This window comes from Mesoplodon bidens, assembly GCF_964165515.1.
Source record: "Mesoplodon bidens genome assembly, chromosome: 8".
In the NCBI taxonomy this organism is placed as follows: Eukaryota; Metazoa; Chordata; class Mammalia; order Artiodactyla; family Ziphiidae; genus Mesoplodon; species Mesoplodon bidens.
In genome coordinates, this window is record NC_138165.1 from 16,248,811 (window position 1) to 16,265,780 (window position 16,970).

A 16,970-nucleotide genomic window follows, 5' to 3' on the forward strand; every position below is an offset into this window, starting at 1 on the left:
TGGGGCCCCGCCCCCCTTGTCTCTTAGGGTGTGATTCTCAGGATGGCAGCTGAGGCCTCTGTCAAAGGATGCAGCCTGACTTCTCCTCCGCCCACCGCGGCTGCGTCCCTTCCACGGATGCTAATCCCGAAGCACCCCCTCCCAAATGTCCTGCACGCGGATCTGCCGCATCACCCAGAGCCTGCAACGGTGCCCCACCTGTGACAGGCGCTCAGCGAATACTACGGCTCACCGAGCTGAGACACCGTCGTTAGACTGATACGATGCAGTGTGAATGTGCCACCCATTATAAGACATTTCCCAATCTCAAAGGTGCTGTATCTTTTAAAACACGATCTTAGAATAGGTGAAATACAGTATTTATGGAATGAATTACTAAATTCTTTATGGACAGGAATGCTGAGCAGCACAGAAGTTCCTGCAGCACTCACTCAAGTACCAAATGAAATGATAAGCTTTGAATTATTAAAAAAAAAAAAAGAGAAAAAGACGGGCTCCACAGCACAGGGACAGCCTCTCTTCATCCCTGTCGGTCTTTCCCCCATTAATTGTTGAGTATCAGATAATTCTTAATGCTTGAAAATCTCAGATTTGTCATTTCCTAGGAACTAAATATTCTCATCTTTTAAGTCATTTGATTTTCTAATGGAAAACACGTGGAATCTCTAAAGTCACTCCTGTAATGCTTGAGTGGATTAACCCGCCAGGCTCAGCACATTGTACAGGATGTGAACGGCAAGTTCATTCTTTGAAACCAAAGCACTGTTGTGCTTGTGCCCTTTCACTATCGATGAAAACACACTTTTTATGGCTAACTACGCGAACTTGGGGAACTCCGGCAACATTTCATGACTGTCTCTGTGACCTGGTGTCCCAGGCTCCTTCTCAGCTGTAAGAGGATCAACGTACCACGTGGACCTGTTGAAGGTGAAATGAATTGGTAGAATGGAAGCACGTAAGAAACTGCCTGACTCGTGGTCTAGCCCCGATGTGAATTATGACGATGCATCATTTGGCTGTCACACGTCTTGCCACCAAGAGGGAGACAGGGGTGGACCTGTGAGTCCGAGGTTGGCCTGTTCGAGGCTGTGGCCACCCACCCCTGGCCCCCGCAGATCCCACGCACCCGGCGGCCTCCAGGCTGGGCAGGGCCTGAGCACAGGCATCCCAGGGGCCAGGCAGGGGCCAGCGGGGGCCACTCGGTTTCCCGTTCATCACAATGACCTGGACGCAGGTCTGCCTTGGGAGCCTCTCAGGAGGCGGCGGAGGGGCAGAGACAGGGCGGAGCTCCCTTGGGCACCTGCCTGCGACCATGATGGCACCTGGGCCACCGCAGCCCTGCACACCCACCAGCTCGTTGGAGCCCTGGGGGGCGCTGTAGGCCGGGAAGGCGAAGGGTAGCACTTGCTGGGGTGACACAGAGAAGCAGCTGCCGTAATCGTCCTGACTGACCCGCGCCCCAAGGTGTCTGGAGGAATTCTCGTCTGCGGGTGAAAAACAAAACAGCGCTTTGGGAGAATCGTAAGGTATGTGTGCGAAACCACCGTCTCTGGTTGTGTGCATGTGTGCGTTTGCCACACACCAGTTACTGGGTCCCCGGCACACGCCATTTCAGAAGGAACGCGTGTGTGTGCGTATGTCTGTGTGTCGTCTCGTTTTTAGTTTCTCTTTTGTTCTTTACCTCAACCCCGTCTCCAATGTTTAAAACATTGTATTCTTACTTCCAAAACACTATAATTCGTAGTGAAAGTCTCTCTGATGAATATTCTTTGCCCTTGTCAGCAAAGAAAGAGATCAAATTAAAGAAGCATGTAAAGACATTTTACAGGTGTCCGTATGTAACTCACAGGTAAATTTTACAATGTTTTTTAAAAGAGTTTCTTCATTAGAAACGTCAGCATCAGAGATAAAATAATATAGGAGGAAAAAGGATAATTAAAATGTAATAAAATATCCTATGTTCATAGCATCAATATTCACAATAGCCAAGACATGGAAGCAACCTAAATGTCCATCGACAGAAGAATGGATAAAGAAGATGTGGGACATATATACAATGGAATATGACTCAGCCATAAAAAAGAATGAAAGAATGCAATTTGTAGCAACATGGATGGACCTAGAGATTATCATACTAAGTGAAGTCAGTCAGAAAAAGAAAGACAAATACCATATGGTATCACTTATATGTGGAATCTAAAATATGACACAAATGAACTTATCTACAAAACAGAAACAGACTCACAGACATAGAGAACAGACTTGCGGTTGCTAAGGGTGGGGGGTGAGGGAGGGATGGAGTGGGAGTTTGGGGTTACTAGATACAAATTTTTATCTATAGGATGGATACACAACAAGGTCCTACTGTAGAGCACAGGGAACTACATTCAATATCCTGGGATAAACCATCATGGAAAAGAATGTGAATATATGTGTATAACTGACTGAATCACTGTGATGCACAGCAGAAATCAATGCAACACTGTAAATCAACCAGACTTCAGTAAAACTTTTTAAAATCCAGGACATGTGATTGATGAAGCCATGCATTTGTACCCAGCTGACTTCCTAACAGAGAAGCCCGCTGCTCAGGACACGTGTTGATGGAAGCACAGCTGTTTGCAGCCGGCTCTACCTTGCGCTGTGGACTGTCTTCCGTGAGTGAACCTTTTCACGATGGCGTCTCCGTGCATGTTACGGATCGCAGTCAGCACGCTCTGCAAGCGGTGATGAATCATGACCTGGAATTAGAGAGAAGAAGGATTTCACAGTGCTCATCGGTGCTCACTTTGGCATTCAGTTTAGCTCAATTTCCTCAACCACAGCCAGGGGCTGAGGCCACCGATCTACGTGGAATTCCCAGGGAGGGTCACAGTGCCCTGGACAAGGCCACGGGCACCGAGGTCTGGGCGGTGCAGACCTGCCTGAACGCAAACAGAGACCCGGCTGTCATCTGGCCTTGACCCTCCCAATTTACGAGCCCCAGTTTTCTCATATTTCTGGAGTGGAGAGAGTGACTAGTTCTACGGTCTTTCTTCTCGGTATATCTGAGTCGTGACACTGCTGCCATGTTGTTTTCAGAGCTGAAGGACAAACTAAGCGGACATTTCCATAGACACCGGGCAGTGGGTTGGGCGGCGCTGGCTGCACACCCCACGCTCTGCGTCCAGAGCAGGCGCTGCTGGAGGTGAGCGCTCCCTGCGCCCAGAGCTGGGGCCGCTCCTTTCACGGTTCCCGCTCCTTCCCATCCGCCCGCGGCCTTGCCACTTATCCAGTACGATGAGGTGGCTGCTCCGTGAACAGTCCTGTTCAGGTACTGCGGACACAGTGGGGAGCGGACAAGGGTCCAGCCCGCACAGAGCTGACGTCCTCTACGTGCGTGTGTGTGGAGTGGGACGGCAGGAGACACACGAGCACACAGGCTAAACACCATGAAGAAAATGAAGAAGACTAGACACACGGGGGCATGACTGAGGGGCTGGGAGGGGGTCTGGCCACTCCCGCGGGGACGACGTAAGGAAGGCCTTTCTGGGAGGTGAGGTTTGATCTGAGACTTGAACAGTGAGGAGACGCTGGCCTTGGAAGGAGTTCTGAGCAGAGGAAGCAGCAGGTGCAAAGATCCTGATTCAGGAACAAAGGAGACAGGCTTAAAGGGCAGAGGGACACCCAGGATGGCCTTGTCGCCTCGATGAAAATTGCGCCTTTTATTCCAATTGCAATGGGGGGCCTTTGGAAGGTTTTCCCAGGGGCAACGTCCGATCACGTCCAAGCTCTGGGAGGCCTCTTCTGGCTACGATGGTCCAGACAGAGAGGATGGGGCTGTGACTGGGCCAGGGGGATGGCAGGGGCCGTCGGGCTGGGGACGTGTTGGCACATCTAAGTGGCAGCATGTGCTGGGGAGTGTGCGGGAAAGACGGGGCCTCCACTCAGACAGAGCCAGACACACAGCTGCTGACCCAGGAGGGCTGGCTCCAGCGTGCCCGGGGCTGGCCCACGAGCAGCAAGTGTCTCGTGGCCACCTCTGTCCTGCACACGCACAGAGCCCACCCAGACAAAGCCCCAGCAGGGACACTGGTTTACAGACATCAGCCTAGGCTGCAAGCACTGCTTGAGAGATCACCTGTAACGTAAACTCTTGGAGTCTTCTACGTGTTGACTCACCTGACCTTCATGACAGCCCTGAGATAGGTCTTACTGGTCTCCTCAGTGACAGATGAGGAGACAAAGGCACACAGGTCATGGAACTTGTCCAAGACTGGAAAACTCATGAGAAGTAGCACCACGATGGGAACGTAAACTGGTGCAGCCACTATGGAGAACAGTCTGGAGGGTCCTCAAAGGACTACAAATAGAGCTGCTGTATGATCCAGCATTCCCACTCCTCGGCATATATCCAGACAAAACTCTAATTTGAAGACACACATGCATCCCTGTGTTCACAGCAACACTATTCACAATAGCCAAGGCATGGAAACAACTTAAATGTCCACCAACAGAGGAATGGATAAAGAGGATGTGGTCCATATATACAATGGAATATGACTCAGCCATCAAAGAGAATGAAATAATGCCGCTTGCAGCAACATGGATGGCCCTAGAGATTCTCATACTAAGTGAAGTAAGTCAGACAGAGAAAGACAAGTACCACATGGTATCACTTATATGTGGAATCTAAAATATGACACAAAGGAACCTACCTACAAAACAGAAACAGACTGATAGACATAGAGAACAGACTTGTGGTGGCCAAAGGGGAGGGGGTGTGGGGGAGGGATGGATCAGGAGTTTGGGGTCAGCAGGTGCCAACTAGTATATACAGGACGGATAAACAACAAGGTCCTACTGTAGAGCACAGGGAACTATATCCAATACCCTGTGATAAACCATCATGGAACAGAATTTTTAAAAAGCATTATATATGTATAACTGAATCACTTTGCTGTACACCAGAAATTCACACAGCATTGCAAATCAGCTATACTTGAATAAAAAACTTTTAAAAACCATAAAAAAAGAAGTAGCACCAAGAATGAAGGGCAAGAGACTTCCCTGGTGGCCCAGTGGTTAGGACTCTGCGCTTCCACTGCAGGGGGCACAGGTTTGATCCCTGGTTGGGGAACTAAGATCCCACACGCTGCACGGCGTGACCAAACATCAATCCATCCATCCATCCATCAAACACATTTACTAGTGGAAAAAAAGAGTAAAATGATTATCTAAAATAAAAATGAAATAATTTATTAAAGAAAAAGAAAAAAAGAATGAGGGGCAAGAAGCCGGTCTCCAGAGTCCGTGTCTCCACCGCCGGTCTCCCTGCCGGGGTGGGGGCGGGAGGGGGTCTGCCCCCCAGGCAGCCAGGCTCCAGTGGCTGGGACGAGAGGTCCACAGGCAACATAAGACGCAAGAGGCACCCCAAGACGGCCAAGCGCTAGTGCTTACAAGGCTGTTTGTTGGAGGAGGGGCAGGCTGAGCTGGCTGAAGGACAGGTGTGGGTGGAGGGAAGGGAGATGGGATGGGGTTTCAGGTGGTGTTCTGGGACCACACAGAGGACCGGGGCAGCTGCGGAGGGGAGGCGGAGCCAGGCCAGGGGGTCACCTCACACCCTTTATGGACTGTAGAGGCTGAGGGGCACAGGAGCACCCCACTGTCCTCCCTAGAAATCACTAACCAGCATCCTTCCATACGGCCCAGCCATTCTGCTCCTAGGTGTACGCGCCCCAGAGAACTGAAAACACGTCCACAAACTTGCACATAAATGTTTGTAGCGCCGTTATCCTCACCAGGACAGCCAAAAGGTGAGAACAGCCCAAATGTTTCAACCGATGACTAGATAAAGAGTGTGGTATCTCCGTTCAAGGGTGAATACTATTCATCCTGAAAAAGGAATGAGGTACTGAAACACGCTACAGCGTGGATGAACCTTGAAAGCATGTTAAGAGAGAGAAGCCAGTTACAAAAGGCCATGTATTGTAGGATTCCGTGTATACGAAACGTCCAGAATAGGCAAATTCACAGAGGCAGAAAGTGAACAGGGAAGGGGGTGGGAGGTGGAGAGCGACTGCTGCTGGGGACCAGGCTTCTTTAAGCAGTGATAAAAACACCCTAAAATCAGATAGTACGGTGATGGCTGTACTCCAGTAAAAACGACTGAACTGTACACTTTACAGGAGTGAATTTTAAGGCATGTGAATTGCATCTCAATAAAGCTGCTATAAAAAAAACCTCACTGTTCAACTTCCCTGTGCTGATAACTAAAGAAACTAAATTTTCAACCTGGTGCTGAGACTTACCTTGCGTGCTGCTTGCTGAAACCGTCTCTGCGCCCAGAACCTGTTGACCCAAGTGTTATTTACGAGTGGATCAAAATTAGGATGAAATTCCCTGGTTTTCTGTGAACACAAAATATAGGCGCATGTTAGATTTAAATTTTAATTCCTGGCATAAAAGCATTTAATAAAAATGTTTCAGAGTTGGATCCCAAACCAAGTTATTATTTGTTCTTCCATGTAATGAGCACTTTTAAAGCACTTTTGGTGTACCTAGCATTATAGGGAATACTTCTTGGGTTAGGGACCAAAAGTGGAAGACAGGATTTGGGTTTCAAGAAATGTACAATCTAGGGACTTCCCTGGTGGCGCACTGGATAAGTCCACCTGCCAGTGCAGGGGACACAGGTTCGATCCCCAGTCTGGGAAGATCCCACATGCTGCGGAGCAACTAAGTCCTGTACGCCATCACTACTGAGCCTGCGCTCTAGAGCTCATGAGCCACAACTACTGAAGCCCACGTGCCTAGAGCCCGTGGTCCACAACAAGAGAAGCCACCATAGTGAGAAGCCCGCACACCGCAACGAAGAGTAGCCCCCTCGCTGCAACTAAAGAAAGCCCGTGCACAGCAACAAAGACCCAACACAGCCAAAAATAAATAAATAAATAAATTTGTATTTTTAAAAAAGTACAATCTAATCTCATTTTTCAAGTGACTTACAATGCCACATCAATCATATATCAAGACTTGATACATACGTGGATCTGTTTCTGTCTATTTGGTTTAATTTATCTTTTGCCTATCCGTATGCCAATAATACCACACTGCCTTAATGACCTAACTTGGTCATAAAGCTTTGTCTCCTTCAGAGAAAGTCCTCTCCCCTGGTTTATTCATTTTAAGTTAAAAAAATTCTTGAGCCTTTGCTCTTTCATATATATGCGTATATATACATAATATTCATGTTCATGTTGTGTATATGTACATATATATGTACTTAAAGAGTTATAAAATTCCATGACAAAGCCTACTGAGATATTGATTGGGATTGCATTTAATCTGTAGATCAATTTGGAAAAACGTAACGTCTTTACAATGCTTATTCTCTTCCATGAGACGTCTATAAATATCTTTCAATTTATTTAGATCTTTGTTATTGTTTTAATGTAAAGTTTTGTAATTGTTAGATTTGCTTCTAGGTACTTGCTTGCTATTATAAATTACATGTCTATTAAATTATATGTTAACGTTTTATTTCTTGTATATGAAAATACAGTAGATATTCTTGTATTTTATACGCAATTGCCAAATTCTCTTACAAATTCGGTAGATTTAATTAATCTGGCAATAGATGCTTTTAGGTTTTCTACAATCACAGTTAATTATATCATATAAAATCAATGATCTTTTTATTTCTCTCCAATACTTATAACTTTTCTTGTATCTTTCTCTTATCATCCTGTACTATCCAGAACCTCTAACACAATATTGAATAGAAGAGTTTGTAGGGGCTTCCCTGGTGGCGCAGTGGTTGAGAGTCCGCCTGCCGATGCAGGGGACACGGGTTCGTGCCCCGGTCTGGGAAGATCCCACATGCCGCAGAGCGGCTGGGCCCGTGAGCCATGGCCGCTGAGCCTGCGCATCCGGAGCCTGTGCTCCGCAACGGGAGGGGCCACAGCAGTGAGAGGCCCACGTACCACAAAAAAAAAAAAAAAAAAAAAAAAAAAAAATTGGTACTTGCTTGTATATATACAGTACTTCTATTTGTTCGCCAATTAGAATGACTTTTACTGCAATTTTTTTGAAAAAACAATTTGTGAGTTTACAAAAGCTTCTGTTTCCCTCATTTGTTAAGAGTTTTCTTTTTAGAAAACTGTGACTATTAAATCAAGAAAAAGAAAGAAAGAAATGTACAGTCTAGAGAGGAAGAATAAAGTCACACAGAAATCAGAACCCTGCGTCGGGTGCTGGGATGCTGCAGAAGCAGGAGGCCAGACCGTGTGGTCCCCAGTGGAGCCCGCGCACCGGGGGCACAAGCGTGTGTGGATCAGTAAAGACTGGGAAGGAAAGGGTGTCTGGGGGTGTCGTGACGCCGGCCAGAGCCTTGGGCGCTGCAGGTCACTGAACAGGGGAGCAACGTGAAGACAAAGTCATCGGAAGTGAGTCAGTCCAGCGTTGGCCCGGGCAGTGGGCCACGGAGGAGAGGGCGGAGGGGCGGAACACAAACGATTCACCTGCAGGATGAGCTGAGGGTGAGCCGTGGAGGTGGACCGGGGGATGGCCTCGTGGAACAGCGACTAGCAGGACTGTGTGGCCAGATGAGACGGGGCGGGGGGAGAAGAGAGGTAAAAACAGTGCCGGCGTGCAGACCCAGAAGAGAAAACCGAGAATGGTGGAGGTGGGGAGACTGGGAAGCATTTTTCCGTTGTTAAAATTAAAAATTGGGGTAAACAACAAGGTCCTACTGTAGAACACAGGGAACTGTATTCAATATCCTGTGATAAAACATAATGGAAAAGAATATGAAAAAGAATGTATATATATGTATAAGTGAATCACTTCTGTACAGCAGAAATTAACACAACATCGTAAATCAGCTATGCTCAAAAAAATTTCTTTAAGTAAAAAAATTAAAAATTGGGGTTTTAACCAGAAACGATCACATGACAGAGGAAACTCTGGTGGGGGGGACTACTGTCCCCACTTTACATTTGAGGACACCGAGGCACGAAGGCTCAGAGGGCTCTTCCCGGGTCCCAAATCTGAGGTGGAGCTGGGACCAGAGCTCTGGCGTCTGACTGGCTGTCTTCTTACAAGGGGAGGGGAGGGGGCGAGGAACGCACCCAGGGACCCCCCCCCGAGGACCTGCGGACAGGGGCATGGGCAGCAAAGGGAAAGAACAAAGGAGACCAAGAGGAGAAATCGGAGGTGTGGGAAGCAGGGGCCCATATACAAGGCTGTTAATTTCAAGGGAAACATTAATGACAAGTGGATGCCTGACTTGTGGATACGTTGTAAGAAAAAACACTCCGAAAGGTACGCAAATTAAAAACGATTACAAATCTCTTGGTAAAAGGATTTCTATAAAATTGCTTATATGCTTAAAAAATAAGCATATAAAGAGCTGCTGATAATTAGATTCCAAATAAAGGAAGTTACTTACTTCTTCCAGGTCGCGTACAACCCGTTTCTGGTGAACTTCTGTCTTGAGTCGCTGGAATTCGTCATCCAAAACAGGATCTCCTCTATCTAGCTGGGGTTTTCAATCATCAAAAATGTTAAAGTGGAATACAGAGGCACACAACTGCATTTCTCTTTGAAACTGGTAGAAACCCATTAAGCCATTGGTCCAATCCACCCATGAAGTTCTGCTGGGAGTGGTGGTTAAAATGATCGTTTTAAGTACACTTACTGTTTAAACATGGAAAGTTTCTACAGAAGCACAAACCTAATACCTTCTTCTTCTAATTAGAGGATAGTCTCTGGAAATTATTTCTGAGGCATTTAAAACTCACAGAATGGATCTTAGGAAACTGTGTCACATGGGAGTAGAGAGATTTCATTTAAAAGAAATCTAACCTCCCAGGGGAGTTTTAAGCTCCTCAGAGACGATTATCCAAGTGTCAGGTTTTAACAGAGGCACGTGATCCCTTCCCTTTCCTGGGTGGTGGAAGTTGGGGGTCTGTCTCTTCCGTGGATAGGTGTCCCCCGCCGCCTGCTCCCTGGCCCCCGAGCAATGTTCCCTACCCCGGAGCCACTGGCACTGCCGGGTCGCTCCCAGGAAGGCCGCCGGGCTTGGCTCCGTGTCTCCCCACACCTGCCTCCACGGCAACAGGGCCGTGCGCCTGCAAACATGTGTTAGCTTTTGCCTCTCTGTGGTTTTTATTATTTTTGTGTTAGGTAACTTCTAAAACTAGCTTGGCTTTCAGGTATGCTGTTCACAAACATTTTTATAGACTAAATTGGAAGAAATCCGACCAAAACATTAACACCCTACTCGAAAATGAGAGGATCTACTGGAGAGCACAGGGAACTCTACTCAATATTTTGTAATAACCTCTAAGGGAAAAGAATCTGAAAAAGAAGAGATGTGTGTGTGTGTGTGTGTGTAACTGAATCACTGAGCTGTATACCTGAAACTAACACAATATTGTAAATCAACTCTACTGCAATCAAAGAAAACAAGAAATAACAAATGCCTATGATTGTCACCAGGGTGGTGAGCTGTCCAGTCTGATTTGCACGCAGCAGGAGGTTGAGTTTGAGACTGGAGACCTTAGGTTCAAAATACAGATTCCGTGGGGAGAGACCCAGACCTCCATGACGACTAAAAGTCAAATAAAATAGAGGGAATTTAAAGAAGGGATTGGCAGATGCGTTGTTAGACGAAAGAGGGAAACTTCTTGTACCTTTATTTAGACTCTACTCATTTACGATGAACATCTCAGAATTTAGCATCACTGGCCGTCTCCCTTGAGCAAGAAGCCGCCGCTCCCGAGGGTCTGGGCCCTGCGGTTCCCACGCCCACTTGTTCTGCACCCTCCCTCCCTGTCGCTTTTGCTCGGTTTCCTGCCACAGGGCTCGGCCTCCAGCTTTGGTCTGGACCTGGCTCTGGCTTCGCTCCTGGTCACCGTCTCTGGGTCTCTCTTACCTTCGTGCTCTGCAGCTCATGCCCAGCATTCCAGCCCGAACTGGAGCCATTCCCTGCCTCTAAGCTGGACGCCTTTCTCCTCTTTACTAATTTTCAAACGTACACCGTGTCTTCTAGGAGGCTTTCCAGCTGGATGAGTCCTCTGCTAGCTGGACCCTGAAGCCCCACACTGCTTAGCAGAGGTCTCGGTGACAGTTACAGGCAGCCTCGATTTACAGTTAACCGTGGGCTGGTTATCAGCCTCCCCTCCCGACTTAATTGTAAGGTTTTCTCTCTTTATATGACATCTTGCATACAGCAGGAATTCACAATATTTAGTGAAATAAATGACATCGAATTAGCAGTGATTCTGACCTTGTATTTGTTGTTTATTCTCTGCCGCTCCTCAGTAAGGTCTTTTTTAAATTTAAAGGACATGTGATCTTTACCGAGGTGTACCTGCCTGGGGAGAAAAAAACCAGCTTCCAGAACCCATCAGAATACCATAGTCGACTTCAGGACGGAGTGTCTTAGCCACACTGCACAGCTGAAGAGGAAGGACACACCGTGGGGTAGAGAAGCTGCAGAGACCACAGCAACACAACTAGGGTGAATGATGTGTTCCACAAGACGAAGCTCATCTTCCAGTGACACACACGAAAATATTTATGAATAATAGAGAAACCTGGGTCCTCAACCTCAGTTGTTATTAGGGAAATGCAAATCAAAACCACAGAGATGGACCACCACTGCACACCCCCTTGGGTGGCTGTGACGATCCATGGTGATGATGGTGACGACAATCATAACAAAGGGAAACAGCAGGAACTGCCAAGGAGGTGGAGGAACTGGAAGCTTCGTATGTTGCGGACGGGAATGTAAAATGCTGCAGCCACGCAGAGCACAGCTTGGCCGTTCTCAAAAAGGTAAACATACAATGACCGTACGACCCAGCGATTCCTCTCCTACGCATACACCCAAGAGTCCTGAAGAGATAAGTTCACACAAAAACCTGTATATAAATGTTCGTAGCAGCATTATTTAAAATAGCCAAGAGGTGGAGACCACCCAAGTGTCCATCAACTGATGAATGAATAAACACAATGTAGTATGTCCATAAAATAGAATCTTATTCAGCCATAAAAATGAATGAAGTACTGACAGGTGCTGTGACGTGGATGAAGCTTGAAAACACAAACGGTGAAAGAAAACAGTTACTAAAGGCCACGTGTTCTACGACTGCATTCATATGAAATAAGGGGCAATGCCACAGAGACAGAAAGCGGATTAGTGGTCGCCAGGGGCTGGGGAAAGAGGACAGGGCGTGACTGTTTCATGCTTACGATGGGCTTCCTTTCTGGAGGGACGCAAATGTTCTGGAAATAAGTGGTGATGGTCCCACAACACCGTGAACGTGCTAAGAACTTCTGGCTTGTACACTTTAAAATGGTTAAAATGGTTCATTTTATGTGATGTGAATTTTATCACACTTAAAACACCTCTGGTATGTAATGTACCCATCATGGAGTCTGATACGTGTTCAAAGTATATAGTAGCAGAGTTCCCCGGCAGTCCAGTGGTTAGGATTCTCGGCTTTCACCGCCGAGGGCGTGGGTTCGATCCCTGTTCGGGGAACTAAGATCCCGAAAGCTGCATGGCGCGGCCAAAAAAAAAAAGAACAAAACAAGGATACAGTAGCTGTGGTTTTTAAAGTTCTGGATAACTGTCTTAGATTAAAGGAAACTAAAGAGAAATGAAAACTACACACAAATTGTATGATCTTTGATTGGACCTTGGATTCCCCACTCCAAAACCCAAAACCCCTTGGTATAAGAGTCATTACTGGGACAACAAGGTAAATCTGCATATAGGCTGATTATTTGGTGCTTCATCAATGGTAAACCTCTCGGAAGTGATTATGGTGATGTTGGAGAATGTCCCTGCTTTTAGGAGCTACGTGCTAAAGCCTTTAGGGACGAGGGTTCATGGCCCCTTTACCTGCAACTTGCTTTCAAAGGGCTCAGGGGGATAAAAGGTGTGTCTGCATGTGAACATTTGTGCACGTGTGCATGCACGTGGTGTTAACCACTGACCCTACATCAGTGTGTGTGCCTCTTACTGGCAGGGTTAAAATATTTTAACAAAAAGCTAGGGAGAAAGTATTAAGTGAACAACACATGATCAAAAGTGAATTTAGGGACTTCCCTGGTGGTGCAGTGGTTAAGAATCGCCTGCCAATGCAGGGGACACGGGTTCGAGCCCTGGTCTGGGAAGATCCCACATGCCGCAGAGCAACTAAGCCCGGGCGCCACAACTGCTGAGCCTGCGCTCTAGAGCCCGTGTGCCACAACTACTGAGCCCGCGCACCTGGAGCCCATGCTCTGCAACAAGAGAAGCCACCGCAATGAGAAGCCCACGCACCGCAATGAAGACCCAACACAGCCCAAAATAAATAAATAAATAGATAGATAAATAGATAAATAAATAAACAAAAAACAAAATTTAGGATGTGATTTCGAGTCTGTTACAAAGAAGCATAGGTGGAAGAGAAAACACGAGGGTTAACAGTGGTCACTGTACTAACAGTGATTTTTTTTTCTCTTGTACACTCAAAAAAAAATCTTCAAGTTTCTACAATGACGACGTGTCCACTTTTTTTACAACAGGGAAAGAGTATTTTTTTTTAAATGGTCCTGGGTAACCCGGCGTATGCCCTATTCAACTGAGGCCAGACCCCGAGTACAGGCTCACACAGGATTCTGTGAATTCACAGAGGGGCTGTTTCTCCTGAGGGGGTGGCAGGGTGGGGACACCTGGGCCGGCCCAGAGCTCAGGGTGCGTGGCCTGTCTGGGAGGCATGTGGGCTCTCAGTTCCCAGACCAGGGATCGGACCCGTACCCTCTGCAGTGGAAGCGCAGAGTCTTAACCACTGGACGGCCAGGGAAGTGCCTCCAGGAGTCTCTTTTTGAACTCAGTTTAAGTTTCTAAAGTTACTTCAGGTGAATCTGTACATGTAGATATACCTGGTGTGATCTGGTAAAAATTTGTAAAAAGGGTTCCATTTTGTTTGCAGAAGCACAAAGAAGAAGCCCCGCATCTGAGTTTGAAAACCTCCACCGGGAGCCTCCCCGAGCCCTGCCTGCACTGCCAGGATCCCCGGATGGCCTCTGGGGCACACAGCCCAGGACACAGGGGGCTCGGGGTGGGGTGAGAGGTGATGGGGCAAGACCCGGGGTGCCTGTCACCCAGCTCGGTCCTGAGCAAGGGGGGTACACTCTGGCTTTGCCACTGGTCATGCTTAGGAAACAGCATGGTCACGTTAGTTTATTCCCAATAGAAACTTCACTCTGAAACAGAAGGTCCATTAAAGGGGAGAGAATAATCAAAATTTTCAAAGGGCATAAAAAGGTATTACATTTCATTGTGTCTCATGGATAAAAAGCCATTACCAAGAACACCAACACTTGATGCAAATAATTGCACAATATTTACCACTTAAGGTGATTTCTGAGCTCTTCATAAGTGTCCTGTTTGACTTTCTGTTCGAAGAGAGCTTCCTTCATCTGTCTTGTTGGTGAAACCTCAGTGCCTTGGTCCAAAACTGAGGGAGGGAGCAAACACGATTATACCAGTAATCAAATCCGAATCATTGGCTGAGAGAAAAACACATTTCTAATGGCAAAACAAAACAGCGATCTAACGGAGTTTGGCTGCTGCTTCGGATTCTGCCCAGGGGCTGATTTACAGAGGACCAACTGCTTACCTTCTCTTAATTCTTTAATCTTCAGTTTTCCTGGTTCTTGGTTTAGAACAGTTGCCACAGCAAATGGATTCGATAAATCTACCGGAAATCTCAAGTTCTGATATTCGATTTCCTGAGACCAAACCAGGAGGGAAAAGTCATTATTTCCCTTCTGCGTCATTCCTTCCTTCGTGGTTCACGTAACACCCACTTTACCTTAATCTTGGGAGGTTTTGCCTTTGCTGTCAATCGGTGAAAATGTACATGTGTCCTTGCCTTTTCTGGAGGAACAACTACTTTCCTAGAAAGAGTATTTAATCTTTCAAATTCTTCTAACCTAGAGTTGAGAACAGATGATTAAATTAGTATGTAATGCAACAACGCAAGGCTCCTAATTTTAGTTCTTTCCAATAATACCATGACTTACAGTCCATTAAATATCAATACTATATCTAAACTAAAAATCAAACTGAGTGCTAAAACAGTGGTTTACTAAAATAAATGCAAGGTCAGGATAACAGAGCGTAATCATATACAAACAGCTGTTCGATGGCTGTTTTCCTTATGTTCTCAAAGACCGTAACAATTGGAAAACAGGACATGCTGAAAAATGCTCTCAGCGTCCAGCATAATTCATTTCTGGGCTGTTGGATTTCCACAGCTAAATTTACTTACCACATTTAAAAACTCTTACATTGATCTATGTTCCTAGTAAAAGAATAATTTTCCCCACTGTTCGTAGCAAGATCTTTTTAAAAAAAAGTGACTCAGGTTAATGTTTGAGACCTTTTCTGTGAATGAAAACTGCTTTAAACATAGGCAGGTATAGACAGGGCTGCTTCCAGGTCTGCAGAAGCTGCTTATTTATCATGAGATGTAGTAGAACCACGTATGTTTATAAATGCTACCCATGAAAGCATTTTCTTAAGCAAGAACGTGTGAACACGTGTTTGGGGGGATGACACGTGTCCGTGACATTACAGAGGTAAGATGAGAGATTGCGACCATTCATGCATTCTGACATGCCAGGTGCATTGGCCTAGAGCCTACTGACCCGGCCCCACTGCACAACACGGGCCACAGGCCTGCGATCCCAAACTTAACGTGGCCTGTGTGAGAGTCCTGAAAGGTCACGGCACGGGAGAACCTGTCCACACTGACTGACGCGCTGTGAGGTGTGGGGACGAGTGAGCTGTGGCCTGGCATCTGCATCTCAACAGAGCTCTGATACCACCTCTGCCGTAGATATCTGGGAAACAACCCCAAATTTCTGAGGGTGTTAAAAACCAGTCTCCTAAAGCAACCATACTCCAATGAAAATTAACAGCAACAGCAAAAAACCCAGTCTCCTTAGGAAGTCTAATTGCTAGTGTTAAGGATGCAAATGAGAAAACGAGAAACCAAAGAGTTACGTGGAATTGGCAGTGCCAAAGTCAGGACATACGTGAGTGCATCCATCACGCACCCAACTCTGAAACAAAAAAGCAACCTATGACACTTTCAGAACACACTGCAGCTGGGTCACTTTTCTCCTTCCTGGTGGAATGTCTGTTCTAGCCCCACCTGCAGCCTGGGGAGACACAGTCCTGGAAAACATCAAGAGTGCTCTAAACAAGACATCAAACTCCAGTTGGGAAACCAAAACATCAGTTAGAAAAGGTCTGCTCCCGCTCTCGTACGGAGCCTGGGCCGCGCAATGCGCCATCGTATGTACGAACACGCCTGTCGAAGTCAAGGTCAAAGAGGGGCAAGTCAACGTCCCACTCAGGCGATGCCGTTGAGGAGGCAGTTTGGGTGTCGCAGCACGTGACGTGAGCTGGCCAGTGGCGCTCCGCTCGGCCACTAACTGACACCAGGAGAATGAGCACTGCTTTTCAGTTACATCCAACGCCACTTCTTCATCGGCTGACTCATGTTAGTTCTACTGTGGGAACTTGCAAGATTTGGGCTCAGCGGGCCACACGAATAGTCTATACTTTAGCTAGACTTTACGTGCTAAATAGCTGCTAATAGTCTAGCTGCTAATAGTCTAGACTTTAGCTGCTTTGGCTTTTTAGAAAAAAAATAATAACATAAATATATAATAAACCATGGCGTTAGTTCTTTCTTTGATACTAGGTTGTTACTCCACTTTATTTAATGTGCCTAATGATGTTCCTGTGTGATGTGTACCTGTGCATGAACGGGAGAGGAGAAAATCAAACTTTTTCTTTATCGTTTTCAAAATATTTGTCAGGGTTTTCCAAGGTTGGGGTTTATACTGTGAAATTTTCCTTTCCTCAGTCATCTCTTCCCCTATTGCCAGAAGCAACTATGGCTACAAGTGCAGAG

General features: G+C 46.6%; 1 protein-coding gene across 1 annotated transcript in view; it reads right to left on the minus strand.

Annotated features, from left to right (window-relative positions):
* CFAP221 (cilia and flagella associated protein 221) overlaps positions 1 to 16,970 on the minus strand; it is an 84,014-nt gene that overhangs the window by 23,474 nt on the left and 43,570 nt on the right. Inside the window, exons 9-16 of the mRNA XM_081242407.1 lie at positions 14,856 to 14,976; positions 14,661 to 14,772; positions 14,390 to 14,498; positions 11,273 to 11,360; positions 9,431 to 9,520; positions 6,291 to 6,389; positions 2,636 to 2,741; positions 1,351 to 1,484 (exon numbers count right to left, since the gene is read on the minus strand). Of these exons, the coding sequence (XP_081098533.1) occupies positions 1,351 to 1,484; positions 2,636 to 2,741; positions 6,291 to 6,389; positions 9,431 to 9,520; positions 11,273 to 11,360; positions 14,390 to 14,498; positions 14,661 to 14,772; positions 14,856 to 14,976 (859 nt within the window). The remainder of the gene's footprint in view (positions 1 to 1,350; positions 1,485 to 2,635; positions 2,742 to 6,290; positions 6,390 to 9,430; positions 9,521 to 11,272; positions 11,361 to 14,389; positions 14,499 to 14,660; positions 14,773 to 14,855; positions 14,977 to 16,970) is intronic.